Raw genomic sequence first — 13,765 nt, forward strand, 5'->3', positions numbered from 1 at the left:
GTGGATCTTAAATAACTGAACTAGCACTTATAAGTAACTTGTTATATAAGAATTGTGGGTACTACTAGGGAACATTATAGTAATGACTTTATTAGTATTAACTTTCTTTAAGAAAGTGTCTAGGTTACTTTTCTCTCATTGCTGAGACAAAATACCTGACACCCAAAATGAAGGAAGACAAGGTTTACTTAGCTCATAATTTGTGGAAGTTTCAGTCCATACCCAGCTGGCTCCAAAGCAGGGTGGCATGGCTGAGGGGCAACCATTCATGGTGAGCAACAAGAGGGAAAGGGTAGGAGGGGAGAGCACACCTCTTTCCCTTCCTTACACTGTATGCCAGCTACCTGACCCAGAGTGGGTGGGTGCAGCTCTCACACCAACAATCCCAGGGCCGGACAATGAACCAATCACAAACCTGAGACTTAGCTGCCTTTGAAAGGACCTCCCCTCATGACTGCATGAGGCTTTGGGGAACATTTAAACCCAAACCATAACAGAAAGTAAGGACCTTGAATAAGGTTAAGGACTAATAAGAAATTGTTTCAGAAGTCCCTTTGGAAAAAATACTAACACTCCAAAAATAAGAGTTTTTTACTATTAACCCTACTACATTTATTTAAAATCCAGATCACATGAAGAAACATGAGAACACACATATTTTGAGGGACAGCTAACCTGATAAATATTACACAATGAAGTGCCATCTAAAATACAGAAACTATTTTGTGAATTAAAACACAAAGCATAGCACATGGTGTTATTTTTAAATAAAATTTGTAACCATAAGAGACATGTTAAAAAACAAAAACATTAAACAAATTTAAAATGCTCTGTCTTTCTTATACTATAAGTATTATGCAGGTCTTCAAATACAGGACTATAAGCAAGGAAAAATACAAAGTTTATAGACCTCAATACAAAATTTTCTATATAAAACATCAAAACATTATAGGAAATACATCTGTCTAAGATTATATTTTCAAATATAAGGCATTTATTTTAGAGAGCAGCAGCTTTTACATTATTTAAAAGAAGCTAGTAGCAGCATGTAAAAATAATATTACAAATAACTAAATAAAACAACTCTTATCATAAAAAGTAGTATAATTCAAAAAGGAAGCACCTTTCTTTCATTTCAAAAAGACCTGCAGACTAAGGCTCTTATCTCAAAATAACCCCCTTAAGAATACTCACGCTTTTTAGAAATGTAATGAGCTGTAGAAAAATACATTCCGATCTGATTACTAGCTGTGTTTACAGAACACAGGCTACATCCACATAGAAGGCTAAAGTGCAATAGGGGCCAGTTAAAGAGCATTCACTTCTACACTATGCTTTAAGTGAGTTAATAGAAATCAGCCCAGCTGATACTTTAACACTGTTGATCTCACATAGTTCTCAGTGATAAACTGTAGATCACACAGAAGTAGCATGTTTGCTGGGGTTTATTATTTTCTTCTCTAACATGTAAACAAAAAGCAGCTAAGCATTATCATAGCTAGTAGCTTTTGCCTTTATAAAGTGCTACACTAAGCCACATTTCAAACTGAAAAACAGCTCAATTTCTTGCCTTAGAACAGCCTGGTGGTCACCAGAAATTTCGAAAGAACAAAACAAAACAATTGACTACAGGAAGTCAGAGATTTGGCTCAATATATTTCATATATGACCAGTAAATATTAATGTGTTGTGTGTAAATGTATTATACATGTGTTAAATGCAAGGTTCTTATAGGGATACTGATATCCCTAAGATGCTGAGATCTCAACTGGTCGTGGCTCTGTTTACCTGGCAGTCTGATTCTACCCTTATACAGAGGCAGCTACTGCTTATCTATGCCATAGCTGAGAAAATCTGAGTGCATATTAAAACACTGTGATAAAAATATACATGCTAATTTCATATTAACGGCAGGTTTTCCATCAAAAGTCTTGCAAAATTCATAAAGTTTTGAAATTTGTATGCAATAAAGTTTTTCTTATATAATAAAACATAATATATCTCTCTGATCTTTTGTTTTTAAACCGAAAAGTCTTTCTTTTCACCTGGAATCAAATTTGTCTTCTATCACAAGACATGCCAATAAATAGAGGTGAGAAAGGATTATAGATAGAAACCATCGTACTTTGTCTAAAAAACAGTCCTTCATTTCACTGCTTATTAATGTGAGAACTCTGGCTATTCCTTTTTCCCTTAGCTCATGTTTGTAGTTTTTAAAGCTAATTTTGTAGAAGTTTCCTTGGTTAACGGGTCTAAATTTTTCCAAATGAACCCATAACCTACCAAGTAGGAAGACAACCAATTGAAACATGTCTGGTTTTGGTCTTCTATTCAAACTTCAATCTGTCTGTCAAAGCTAAGCATCTTCTTTCAAATAACCTGAACAGCAGAGAAATATACTTTCCAAAAATAAGGGTTTAGGTTAAGCCTAATGCAACATTTTCTAAAATATTTTTGTCATCTTAATCGACGATCTCGTGCTTGCCTCAGCAACACACACACTAAAATTGGAATGTAACTGATGATTTTATGTGCTCCTCTATCTTCCTGAAGGTTGTGGTGGTGATCTTTCAAAATACATGAAGTCCTGAAATTGAAAAATAAATTATGTGTAAATAGACAGTTAGACACAAACAATGCATACAGTATTGTTTTTTATATATCACCAGGAAAATTTCATCATTTTGGTTATATCATCATCTTTATATATCACCAGGAAAATTTCTCATTTTGGTTAAACAAATGTAATGAACTCTTATAAAGATGACATTCAGTGGTACATGTAATTACACAAATTTTGAAATGTAGAACAGACAAAAAGTTTTGAATCTTGAGTAACAATTAATAAAATGGCATCATTAAAAGGAAGAAACAATTGGTAAATCTAAGGATGGCACGTGATTAAGGAGTACAGTGACAAAAACCAGTAAGGAAGGAGGAAAATGATGGCGTTTTTACAATTATTTTATTTCACTAAAGATCAAAGGATGGGTATTTTTAAGTAAGAAGAATGACAAATAATATGAGCTGATGACAGTTATATTAATCAGATGCCTAACAGAATCTAACTCTTTCCTGGTTATTTTGTTTTTAAGTTTATTTTGTATTGGGAATTGAACCCAGGACCTTCTGCTTGTCAGGCAGGCACTTATGCCATTGAGCTATATCCCCAGCTCTCCAGTATTTTAATCATACGACAGCTAAAGTATATAATCCTGAAAATTATATCTCCATTTTATGCAGGAGCAAATTGAGGCTCATGTGTATTAAAATATTTTGAAAAGTATGTGTCTAGAAAGTGTGGCACAGATAAAAATTGGCTAGTTTCAAAACTTCACCCCATCTTATTATACTATACCATGTCTCATCAGAAAGAGTGATTCTCATAGGATTATACAAAAATAAAGACTTACAATAAGGAAACAAGCTCCAAAAATCATGGCTTTCATCTTCACATCCAGGTCCAATGGGAAGTGAATGTCAAAGTGGTCAGCATCGCCCATTGTTGAAAGCAAACCATTCCACTTCCTAATAATACTGCCGATGTTGGATGCTCCGTCCAGGGATTTGACCTACAATGACAAAAACATGATTGTATGGTAATGGGAAAGTACTAAAACACATGTTTTTAAGTTTCACTTAGATGCAGTGTAAGTACATTGTAGAGAACGAATTTGATAATTGCCTAATTTTAAATGAGCAAATCATGAGCACAAAGGACTGAATATCTTGAAACTGGTTAGTAACTGAGTTGTGTTATATCTTAGCACTTGTCAGGCTGGTGCACTTCTTTTATCTTCAAATGACTTATTAAGGGGACCTTGTCAGAAAAGATAACATTTGAAGTGATTATTAAGTCTTCATATAGCAAAGGTTGAGAATTGGATAATGGAAGAAAGTCACTTCCAATCTAGGTGTTGTAGTCAGGGTGTACAAGGGAAAAGATTTAATACAGGACACATAATTTATAGGATTGCTATATAACATTCACACAAAGAGTCAAATGCAAAAGAGTGTGGGAGCTCTGTTCATCACACACTAGAGACCCAAATAATCCAGCTGAGGGTCTGGATCCCACAGTAATGTCCTACATGAGTCCAGCAGAAGACCATGAGCCCATGGCAATGTCCTCTATGAGTGCAGCTGGAGGCCTAGAGCCCGTGACAATATCTCATGCAGGTTTCTATCCAGTATCTGCACTGGAAAGACCAAAAGGTCAGTGGTAGAAGATAGAAAGTCTGTGACAGCAAGATGAAGAATCTATGCCAGCAGGTTGAGAGATTTGCACTGGAGCCAGGAAGCACTGGTTAAGGTAAGGTTCAGAGCTCCCCTGAAGAAACAGCAGCCATCCTCAGAGGCAGTGATGATCCAAGTTCCTCTGATGATAACAGCTGAATTCCTATCAGGAAAACCAGCACGAGAAGCTTCTCTAGGAGAATCAGCAGCATACCATCTTCCCCTCCAGTTCTCCTTTCATGCTGTTGGCAACAATCCTCAGGTGGGTCTTTCACAACCAGAACCATGCTGATTCAGTTCAGATGGGTGTTACACATTGATCATTAGTTAACCCACCACACTAGGGAAACTTAGCAGCAGAAGTATGGAGGCATGGTACCGTATGTTACACATCCATCTTTTGTGGGTCAGATCCTGTTATCACACATCAGAATAAAAAAGTTTTCTGCTAAAAGCAGGATCCTGGCACTTCTTTTGGGTTTCACAGGAAATATACATGAAAAAGCAATTGCAAGAAAGTGATCTTGGGCAAAAGCAGAAAATATTTCTAGGAATTTTGTTTGTCAAGATTTTTACAGTAACAAGCAATCATTTTGTAGCCCTTCTGATAAGACAAAAGGACTTTAGAGAAAATATTACAGTATAACCTACTATGAATTTTATTCATATTATCAGAGTTGTCCTATTTTTTGAGAGGCAGACAGACTTGTGTCATGCAAGTAAACAATTTTTTCTCCACGTGTTCTGTGATATGCTGGGCACTTACACAGGATCGTTATTCCCATCCTGGAAACTTTGGATAAATGTTCAAGTAAGCACAAACAAAAACGTAATACATTGATCAAGTTACGTTACTTCAAAAAAGTTTAATATTTTGACTGTTCCTTTTTAACTATAACAAGCACTGAAATAAAGCAAAAGTAGTCCACATTTTGAAAAATGTGGAAAAATCCACTAATAGTGACTTAAAAATGAATTGGTATCTACTGATGAACTCTTCATGCTACTTACTAATTCACATAAAATGATCTAAACCCACATTCTTTTGAAGTCTCTCAGGAAAAAAACAGTACACCCATTTGCACAATGTTTACCTCAAAAACAGAGTCTGACCCGCAGCCATAGGTCGAGCATGGTCCCCGCACTCTCATCATATTCTCTTTCTTCTCATTTTGGATGCTATAGACTGCTCTGCACAGGTTCCAGTGTTCTGCCACAAAGCCTATGGTGGTTCCAGGAGGACACTGTACTTCCAGCTGTAAATGCAGTGATGACAGAGGAAGTCATGCACAGACATACACACAATAACACGGGTATATAATCCTGATGTATATTTACTAATTCAAGGACTAACCAAACCAATCTTGGGAGAAAAGTCTCCTGTTTTACCTGGAGCATCCTCAGGTTTGTGTTTAGCAAGCAGCTTCGAGGGCTGGGGCTCATGTTTTCTTCTGGGACAAAGAATGGCTTAACAACTGCTTGCTTGAGATGCCCATTTTTGGATTGGGTCTTTAAATTTAGGAATCTGATTTTTTTGAGTTCTTTATAAATATTCAAGATATTAATCTTTCACCCGAGGAATAGATGATAAAAATTTTTTTCCCATTCTGTAACTTGCTGAAATGAATAGACACTTTTCAGATGAAGAAGAACAAACAGCAAATAAATATGTGAAAAAATGTTCAACATCACTGGTCATTCAAGAAATGCAAGTTAACACAACGATGAAATTTCATCTCACCCTAGAAAAGTGTCTACCATCAAGAAATTAACCACTAACAAATGCTGGTGAGGCTAAGGAGCAGGAGAAGAAACACTTCTCCACTGTCAATGGGAGTGTAAATTGGTACAACCACTCTGGAAATTAGTATGACAAAAACAAAACAAAACAACAAAAAAACAGAAAAACTAAAAGTAGAGGTTCCATTGATTCAGCTATTCTTCTTCTAAGTATCTTCCTGAGTTAAAAACATCATACCATGGTGATACATGCAAATCTCTGTTTATAGTAGAAGGATTCATAATAGCTAAATCTTGAAAACCATATGCCCATCAGTGGATGGATGCATAAAGAAAACGTGGTTTTTATATACAGTGGATTACTACTCTACCATAGGAAGGATAAACTTGAGACATTTGTAGATAAATAAATGTACGTTGGAGGATAATTTTAAATGAAATAAATTGGACACACGTGTTTTAATATTGCATTGTTTCTATTGTATGAGAAACTCAAACAGTGAATAAAGACCAAAATGGAGGAAATAGACAGAAAATGTTCAAATGGAAAAGAAACAAGATAGGGAAGAAGAAAAGAAAAGGAACAGGTATATGTGTATATATAAATATGGATAGACAGATATGAACAGAAGGGAAAGAGTGGAAACAAAATTTTGTAAATGGAGAAGAAAGGATTAAGGAAAGGGGAGGGTAATCGGAAAGAAAAGAATTAAGATACGCGATTTACAGGTACAAATTCCCTATGTGAATATGATTATGTATGTTAACATGTACTAATAAATTAATTTAAAAATAACCACTTGCTATAAGATGGCAAATTGTCCGAGATCAGCAGTTTCAGCTGCATACACGGCTTCTCTGACTGAACCCCTTAGGATTTAGGAACAAAAGGAACCATACAAGCCTATACAAACAAATGCTCATTTTTCTTGATGTACTTTACCAATGCTTTTGCCTCCAATCTTGGAGTCACATGTTTTCTGACACAATCCATGAACAGTAAAAAGCTAACTTCTTACATAGTAAATCAGGTAAAACCAGATTTCAGAAATGACAGTGTAAAAACAACAATGAAAAATAAAAGAAAGAAAAAGAAACTTGTTAAAAACTGTATATAGTGTTCTTCATTCACTGGAGATAAGACCCCCAGTGGATTTCTGGAAGTATAGATAGTATTGAATTTTATATATACTATATTTTCCATATATATATACTTATAAAATACAGAGTAGTTTATAAATTAGGTAATAAAAGTTATATGTATGGTCTTTGTCATTTGCCACAGCTTTGTGTATTGTGAACTCAAGATGTTCATATATGTAAATTCACACCAATACCCAAACATAAAAATTTGATAGTTTCCTAGAGCCAACATCTCATACACATTTAAACCTATGAGCTTAAAAAAATCAGAATACATAAAAATAAATTACTAGTAATCATAGCTACTCATTCATAAAAATGAATAAAGTTTTGATCTACATAGCAATTTATATGACTCTCAGTGTCATTAGAGTGGGCTAAAAACACTAATCCTCAAAGGTTATATACTATGTGATCATTTTCATAATATTCTTTTTATAAATTTAAATTAAATATTGCAATTGATACATAAAAACTGCACATCTCAATGGAGATACCAAGTGATGCTGAGGTACAGTAATACATTGTGTAATACTTGATATTCATAGTATTCTTGAAATGATTAATTTAAAGCGATATAATATTGATTATCAGTTGTAAGAAGAGATGAAGAGGAGGGAAGAGAGGACCGTGGTTATAAAATAGGATACTTGTGATGAAACTTGTTAAGTATATTCTGGTGATGGGCACTGTGTGAACTAAATACACATACACAAATAAATGCAAAAATACTAGAAAATATCTGTGCCATATCATGTGGCAAAAATTTTGTAAGCCGGATGAAGTTTCTCATTTTTATTTGCTTTTATCTATCCTGGCTGCCTGTAATCTTGGCAGACTTCATGTACAGGTTTTATTCAAAAGCCAATTTGAATACAGAAAAAAAATTCTACTGTATCCAAAAGGAACAAGAATGAAAAACAGACAGTCCATTAAATAGGAGGCTCTTATTACAAAAATACCATTTACAAAACATAAATTGAGAGCAACAGATTATGTTCATTGAGAATTATACCATTTTCCAGGCATTATGTAAACACACATACAAAATTGTAATTATTGTCCAAAAAAACCTTAATTTGTGCTTGAGCTATCAAATAGCACTTAAGGAGCATAAACCCACAAGAAAAAAAAGTGCTTCTGGAATTCTCTTTGGTGAGATTATTTGGCTTTCTCCCTCTTTGCTATCCCACTCCATTTGATCAGCAGAGCCAGTGAAATCCCTCCTTGAGTAAGTAGTTCTGGAAGGAGCATGATCCTGTATAAAGGGTTGGATCAGGAGAAAACAGGACCAGACTTCAGTTTTCTGACCTCTTGCCTGGCCGAGGGGCAGCAGAAGCAACAGCAGGTGCATCGGAAAGGCCTTTGCATCGTCATGATCTCGCGGCCAGTGCAGTCAGTGACCCGGAGCACGAAGGGCCTTAGCGTACGGTAAGCATTTATGGGGAAGTCGTTTATATCTTCTATTACGATGTAAACCATCTGGTCCATATTATTTTTAATATCATATCTGTTACTAGTTTCAAAGCGTGTCACCACTAAAAGATAAATGACAGAAACTCCTTACATTAGAACCGGTTAAAATGAGCCTCAAGAACTCATTGTTTAAGAAAAGTATCTGAGTATTTCTTAAGGCTTAAAGTAAAATAGGTTTTTAAAAATTTAAGGTGAAATATATGCCAATGATTAGAATGCCCAGAAAAATTCATATGACTTACAAGTATTACGCAATTTTGGAAACCAAGGACATTTTCTAAGATCACTATAAAATGATTTTCAAAGTTTTCTCACATTAAAAAGTTTAAAATATTCCTGGTGAAATGTTCAAAATCTGAATTAAGAAATCTTTAATTATAAAACCATTTAAATGAAATTACACACTGAAGCATATATTAATACCTCATGAGATACACTGAAAAGACTTGGGTCATGGCTAACTGCAAAAAAGAAAAGCCGGGAAACATCCAAGTCCAATGTGGAACCAAACAAATGTGTAGAGGGAGTACTGATAAGGTCAGTGTTCTGTAAGAGTGAACTCAGAGCGGCATCATTTTGACTGTCATCCTTTCTCCTTCTGTACAAAATAAGCGCAGCAGACCAGAATTCAGCAGATATAGATTTATTTCCATTTCTGCTACTGATCAACTGATCATAATGTGCCTTGCTAATTCACTTTATCTCTTGGTTCCTTCTCCTTGTCTATGAGGGGTAAATATGGAGGAGGAAGAACGGGTAAAGGGTAGGATGAGTTGATCAGATAAAGTGAAAGGCTTCCTAAGCCTAAGAGCTTATGCGTATACCTCTTTGATCCACTAAAACCTCCTCAGTACAAAGAAGCAAGAAGATAGTAGGTAACATAAATTTCCACCTGATGAGAATACTGCTGAACACAACAAAGGTGTACATACGTTCCAGAGGCTCAAAATGCTGAAGAACATGTATGTTATCCAACTGCAGGGACAGAACAAAAGTAGTTAGAAGATTGAAAAGAAATGAAATCTAATGAACATTAGAAGAAAAATTAACAAATGTGTCAACTGATATAAAAAATTAAAAATTGAATGGAATAAAAAATTATCAATAGAAATTAGCTTATCTGCATCAGATGGATATTAGCAAGTAGTCCAGACAGCAAAAATACTTTCTTCCAGTTTGTCTTTAGAAAAATTAAAGAACTGGCTGATTTATTGAAGAATATCTGTTTGCTGTAATGAGCAGTATCTTAAAGGTTAATCTTACTCTTTTAGGAAGGCTATATTCATTCCACTAAAAACACCCCCATACTCACTGCTCCTTCATAAATTAGATCTCTGTCATCAGTGACTCATCCCGATTCATTCCACTCAAGACTTTTGCCTCTTCTTGTTAGAGCCCTGTAGTCCTACTTCATAAGAAAACAATTTGATTTGTGTGGAGTACCTGAGATAAGTATTCCAAACCAGGAGGGCAGTTCAGCATAGGAGTTGGCACTGGCATCCATGTCACTGGTGCAAGCTGACTTGGCGTAGCGTATTTGCCAGGCTGACAGTGGATAGGATGGGTACTACCAGTTGGCTGGTATAAAGGAAAGGTAGTGGGCTGCTGTGTACTGTAGTATCCCATAGGCAAACCTCCTGGGTAACCTACAGATGGAGGAACAGCTGGTCCAGGGGATCCTGTGTTCCAAAAGAAATTCAAGTCTTACATGAAGGTAGAATGGATCATGCAACATGTTCTTAAAAACTACAAATTGCTATTTTCTTGAGGCAGGGTCTTACTATGTAGCTCAGGCTGGTCTCGATTTCATGATGATCCTCCTGCCTCAGCGTTCTCAGTACCAGAATTACTGGCATGCATTACCACACCCAACTCTCCTTGTGCCATATTTTGAGTATGTATCATTTACAGCAATGATCTAAGAGGATCTGTTTATATATCAAATTACTTAATCCTCTTAAATCATAATTATACAGAGATCAAGAAATAAGGTTTGAAAAATATTAAGTAATATATTAGCTTTTCAATGCATTAAATTCCTCTTTATGAGTTAATGCACTTATTAGGTTATAGTAAGATTAATGCAAAGCCTAGCACATAACTACTATTGTAAATTTTCACTACGTTTATTGTTGTTATTGCTTAAGGTAACAAATATACTGATGTATACTTTACTTCCAAGGAGTACTTCTAATGACTAGTTTGGGCTATCTTTTATTTATTCTCTGATTTTTATTCTCTTATGTCTAGATCTCAGGTTGTTTGTCAATCTGGACACTTGCCAGATTCAGTTTCCTTTTCTTTTCTGTCTCTCTCTTTCTCTTTGACTTTTTTCTTTCTTCCCTTCCCTTCCTTTCCCTTCCCTTCCCTTCCCTTCCCTTCCCTTCTCTTCCCTTCCCTTTCCTTCCTTTCCCTTCCCCTTCCTTCCTTTTCTTTTAGCAAAGGTTCCTTAAGATAAATAGCAATAATGTTGTAGTTCACAACGATTACCTCTAACTTCAAGGAATTGCTGGCATATGGGTATACAAATATCCATGTTGCTAAGATACATTGCTAGTTATCATGGTTTTTAATTATTAATAATAATTTATTATTTTCATTTTGCTGTTCAGATATTTACAATGAAGTTTTTGCAAATAATTGAGTCCTAAGTGCTATACCTAGTATTTTATAGACTTACATGAATGCCAGCAATTCCTTGAATAATTTATTGTTAAGATTTCAGTATTTATTTTAGTTGAGATTAAATAAAATCAATTCTATTAATATTAAATAAAATTGGACAAAGTGGAAGCTGGCTGAACCGCAAGTAGCAGAGTAAATAGCCTCTCTGAGAGAAACAGTCCAGATGCTGGAATATTGCATTCTGGAGAAGACCAGAAGGAACGAAATGGGTCCCCTCAACCCAGGAAGAAACTAAAGTGAGAATCGAAGCCCAGAGAGACAAGAAAAGAAAAGAAAAGAAAAGAAAAGAAAAGAAAAGAAAAGAAAAGAAAAGATGCACTTTCACTGGAATTGGTCCCACTGTGTGAGAAGTGCCACTGGAATCTGGAGATGCACAGTCGCAGTGAAGCAGGTTGCTGGCAACCCGAAAGCCTCAGCGGGGAGACAGAGGGGAGGGGACCAGAGAACTGCACTGGCTGGCAGTGAGTGTGGGGGACTCAATCCTTCTGCAAGAGTGGGTGATTGGCTGGGCACCATTTTGGAGTTGGGCAGGATAAGCCCAAAACCAGAACTGCAACTGGCTTCATTCAGCCACTCCTAGCACAGAGCAGACTGGTGAAACTGCTTGGACTGAGTCCTGTCCCTGTGCACAGTCCAATAGCCAAGGGCCACGTTTCCCTAAAGCTATCCCTAACCAACCCCGCCCACATAGCACACAAACTAACATGTTGAAGACTCTCTGTGGTTAACCAGCTCAGAAGGGAGGTGCAGCCTGCCCAGCCCTTGCTTATATTTCAGTAGTCACCAGCAGATTGAGAAAAGCAGCAAAGTGCAGAAATACCTAACCAACATGCTTCAGAGTATTTATAACCAATACAGAAAGTGCCAGGGACCCTGCTACACATTTGTTTGAAAAAACCAGGAACATGACAAGAAGCAAAAGACAGTCTCTGGCCTCCAACCCAAGCAGTACTGGTCCAGGAGATATAAACATGGAAGAGATTGGGAATTGCACCCTGCAGTTTCTGAAGCAATAGCAGCTGACATAAAGAAACAACTTTGTGAAACTATAAAAGAACTTAAAACAGAAATACTATTACAAGTAAAGGAATATATAAGAAAAATAATAAAAGAAATGCTAAACACCTCTCAAGAACACACAGATGGAAGAGTAGAGAAGCATAGAAAAAGGAGGGAAACCTTTAATGAAGAATATTTTTAAAATTTACAATACATGAAACAGATTCAAAGAGATTACCAGGAAATTAAAAACTCTATTGAAAATTGACAAAACTGTTTGAAAGAAACTAAAGATAGACTATCAAACCTTGAAGACAGGTTTTCAACTTATAATCACGAAAGGAAAGATCTCTTAACAATAACAAGGAACCAGAAAGTAACAATACAAATGCTAAATGATGACAAGATCTATAACTTAAGAATAAAAAATGAGAGAAAAGCAGCAGCAAACAAATGAAATACAAAGGCTATTTACAGAAATAATTAAAGAAAACTTCACAAGCATAGGAAAAGGAAATGATATTTAAATATATGAGGCATACAGAACTCCAGCCAGCTATAACCAAAATAGAACTACACCCAGACATATAATAATCAAGATCTCGGGGCTGGAGATTTAGCTCAGTGGCATAAAGCACCTGCCTTGCAAGCAGACAGTCCTGAGTTCAATCCCTGGTAACGATAAAAAGCAAAAAAGACCAAAAAAAAACCCACAAAATAATCAAGATCTCAGAAATTCAACACAAACAGAATATTAAAAGCTGTCAAAGAAAAGAAATAGATCACCTATAATGGAAAACCCATCAGAATCATGACAGACAATGACAGACAAATCAATACAAATCATCAAATCAAGAAGAGCTTGGAATAAAGTATTCCAAGTCCTGAAAGAAAATAACCTCCAATCCAGGTTGATATACATTGCAAAACTACCTCTCAAAATTAATGGAGAAACAAGATACTTCCATAACAAGGAGGAACTGGAGGATTTCATAAACACCAATCCTACCCTACAAAAAAATACTGAAGGACATTCTAGAGAGAGAGAAAAAAAGACCATGGTTTCAGGAATGGTGGCAGAGGGGGCTCACTGAACAGGGCAGACATTGGAATGAAGGGGAAAAGTAGACAAACAACAACAGAAAAATAGCATGGCAGAGATGAGGCAGAGAAGGTTGGCCATAATTGCTAACAAGGATGGCCTCATTACACTAATAAAAAGAAACACAGGCAGAGTGGGTGAGGAGATAGGGTCCATCAATATACTTTACATAATAAATACATTTAACCCAAAAGGAGGTTGGGGTTTATAGACTGAAAGTCAAAGATGAGAAAACAATGTTTTATGTGACAGAGAACCAGAAAAAAGTGGGGGTAGCTTGCCCATCAGATGCAGATCGGTTGTAAAGGACGTGACACTTTTTTCAAAGGAGAACTACTCAACTATAAGGAAGGAAAACCTTGAGTCTCTTGTAGGTAAATGGAT

The 13,765-nt window shown here is 35.9% G+C and overlaps 1 protein-coding gene across 7 annotated transcripts in view; it reads right to left on the minus strand.

Moving 5' to 3' along the window:
• Nucleotides 1-587: 587 nt before the first annotated feature.
• Plscr4 (phospholipid scramblase 4) overlaps nucleotides 588-13,765 on the minus strand; it is a 35,402-nt gene continuing 22,224 nt past the window's right edge. For all 7 annotated transcript variants that reach the window (XM_013159883.3, XM_063249146.1, XM_003476533.5 and 4 more), the window contains 6 exons: nucleotides 10,039-10,274; nucleotides 9,528-9,570; nucleotides 8,431-8,657; nucleotides 5,331-5,492; nucleotides 3,414-3,572; nucleotides 588-2,587 (listed from right to left, as the gene is read on the minus strand). In XM_013159883.3, the coding sequence (XP_013015337.2) occupies nucleotides 2,540-2,587; nucleotides 3,414-3,572; nucleotides 5,331-5,492; nucleotides 8,431-8,657; nucleotides 9,528-9,570; nucleotides 10,039-10,274 (875 nt within the window). In that variant the 3' untranslated portion in view covers nucleotides 588-2,539. The remainder of the gene's footprint in view (nucleotides 2,588-3,413; nucleotides 3,573-5,330; nucleotides 5,493-8,430; nucleotides 8,658-9,527; nucleotides 9,571-10,038; nucleotides 10,275-13,765) is intronic.

Source organism: Cavia porcellus, unplaced genomic scaffold (genome assembly GCF_034190915.1).
Source record: "Cavia porcellus strain 051 isolate PalLab524CR breed Dunkin Hartley unplaced genomic scaffold, mCavPor4.1 scaffold_5, whole genome shotgun sequence".
Classification (NCBI taxonomy): domain Eukaryota; kingdom Metazoa; phylum Chordata; class Mammalia; order Rodentia; family Caviidae; genus Cavia; species Cavia porcellus.